Here is a 2,033-nt window from a genome sequence, read left to right on the forward strand (position 1 = left end):
TTCTACCCTTTTATTTTCTATTCTATTCAAATCAATTAAAATTTCAGAAAGTGGCTCTATTTGTTCTATTCCATACTATTCTATGCTATTCTAAACTAATCTATTCTATTCATTTCTATGCCTAGTGTGTAGCCGCCTAGAGCCGAGGCATACAACCCGAGATCTGCTGTGACCTTCCTCTTACATTGGACTCATCAGCAGATCTCAGGGCACCCAACATTAAGGGGAACATGAGAGATCACCAACGGTCCTGCTGTTTGTTGTAAAAAATGCTGCAAAATGTTTCTTGTAGGATGACTTCAGCTCATATTTTGATGTTTTCAGGTAATGAAACCACGGTGAGCTCAACCCAACAAATCGAGGTCCACATACCACACAATACATTTTTACACACATTTAAAGAATATATGAACAGCTGGTTGGTGACGAGGTTTGTTCCCTCCATCTATACCGTGGTTCTCCTCGTGGCTCTTCCTCTCAATATAATGGCGATCATCGTGTTCTTGGTGAAGGTGAAGGTGAAGAAGCCGGCAGCGGTGTACCTGCTGAACCTAGCCACTGCTGATGTTCTCTTTGTTAGTATTCTTCCCTTCCACATCGTATACCGATTCTCAGGAAATAACTGGGTGGTGGGGGAAGGGATGTGCCGATTTGTCACGTCCATGTATTTAAGTAACATGCGTGGATCTATCCTGCTGATGATGAGTATCAGTGTGGACCGGTTCCTGGCTCTGGTCTACCCAATCCAGTCCCTTCCCTGGCGCACAGTGAGACGAGCCTGGCTGGTGTGTTGCTGCATCTGGGCGATATCGATGGCCAGCACTGCGCCGATTCTCATAGCGCAACAAACCCAAACATTTCCCGACCTAAAGATCACAACCTGTTCTGATGTTCAGGATGCCGAATTGCTTGAAAGGTTTCATGTTTACTACATTTTCCCCTTTTTTATCTCACTTTTATATTTCTTGCCTTTAATTATCACAACCTTCTGTTACATTGGAATTGTCCGCAGTCTCAGCGCTCCAAAAATGAAGGGCGCCCAGAAGAGATCCCGAGCCGTCCTCCTGTCTGTGGTTGTGATGTGTGTGTTTGTCCTCTGCTTTGGCCCAGCCAATGTCATTTGGTTCATGCATTTCCTGAAGGTCTATCACCAAGCCGGCAACTTCCTGTACATCGTCTACGTCATCAGTGTCAGTATGAGCAGTGTCAGTTGTTGTCTGGATCCTCTGATCTATTACTATGCATCCTCCCAGTGGCAGAGACACGTGTACAGCCTGCTGGGATGGAAGAGAGAACATACACCACCAGTAGACCAGCAGCGGGTCCTCCTCCACCAGTAGGCCAGCAGCGGGTCCTCTTCCACCAGTAGACCAGCAGCGGGTCCTCCTCCACCAGTAGACCAGCAGCGGGTCCTCCTCCACCAGTAGACCAGCAGCGGGTCCTCCTCCACCAGTAGACCAGCAGCGGGTCCTCCTCCACCAGTAGACCAGCAGCGGGTCCTCCTCCACCAGTAGACCAGCAGCAGGTCCTCCTCAATAAAGACCAGATACAGAGAACTCCCAACAAACCTCCTGAACCTTCCCAGATTATATAACTGGAGGAGGCAGAACTTCTCCAGAAAGTGATCCCCTTTATATAAATAAATAATTCATATCTGCTTTACTAATGGAAAGATGTTGTTAGAATGTCCTTTGTACGGCTTGTTAGAAGGTTGTTGGGATGTGTTGTTAGAAAACCCTTGTCACTACCACCATACTACATTCTGAGAGACTCCTAGTAACCCCAATATTCCTAGTGTTCCCCAGTGTTTTCAGCGTCTCCCAGTGTGATCTCTGTGTACTCAGTGTTCCCAGTGTCTTCCAATGTGATCTCTGTACCCCCAGTGTTCCCAGTGTCTTCCAATGTGATCTCTGTACCCCCAGTGTTCCCAGTGTCTCCCGGTGTGATCTCTGTACCCCCAGTGTTCCCGGTGTCTTCCAGTGTGATCTCTGTGTCCTCAGTGTCTTCCAGTGTGATCTCTGTACCCCCAGTGT

At 47.7% G+C, this 2,033-nt stretch overlaps 1 protein-coding gene across 1 annotated transcript; it reads left to right on the forward strand.

The window, feature by feature from the left end:
• The first annotated feature begins 314 nt into the window (after nt 1-314).
• On the forward strand, nt 315-1,797 carry LOC149434976 (proteinase-activated receptor 1-like). The gene is made up of 2 exons (XM_089663148.1): nt 315-1,322; nt 1,526-1,797. Exons 1-2 carry the CDS (start codon nt 315-317, stop codon nt 1,592-1,594), a joined length of 1,077 nt encoding a protein of 358 aa, XP_089519274.1. The 3' UTR covers nt 1,595-1,797.
• Nucleotides 1,798-2,033: the final 236 nt, after the last annotated feature.

This window comes from Staurois parvus, unplaced genomic scaffold (genome assembly GCF_062004578.1).
Source record: "Staurois parvus isolate SC_StPar_1 unplaced genomic scaffold, SC_StPar_1.0 ptg001635l, whole genome shotgun sequence".
In the NCBI taxonomy this organism is placed as follows: domain Eukaryota; kingdom Metazoa; phylum Chordata; class Amphibia; order Anura; family Ranidae; genus Staurois; species Staurois parvus.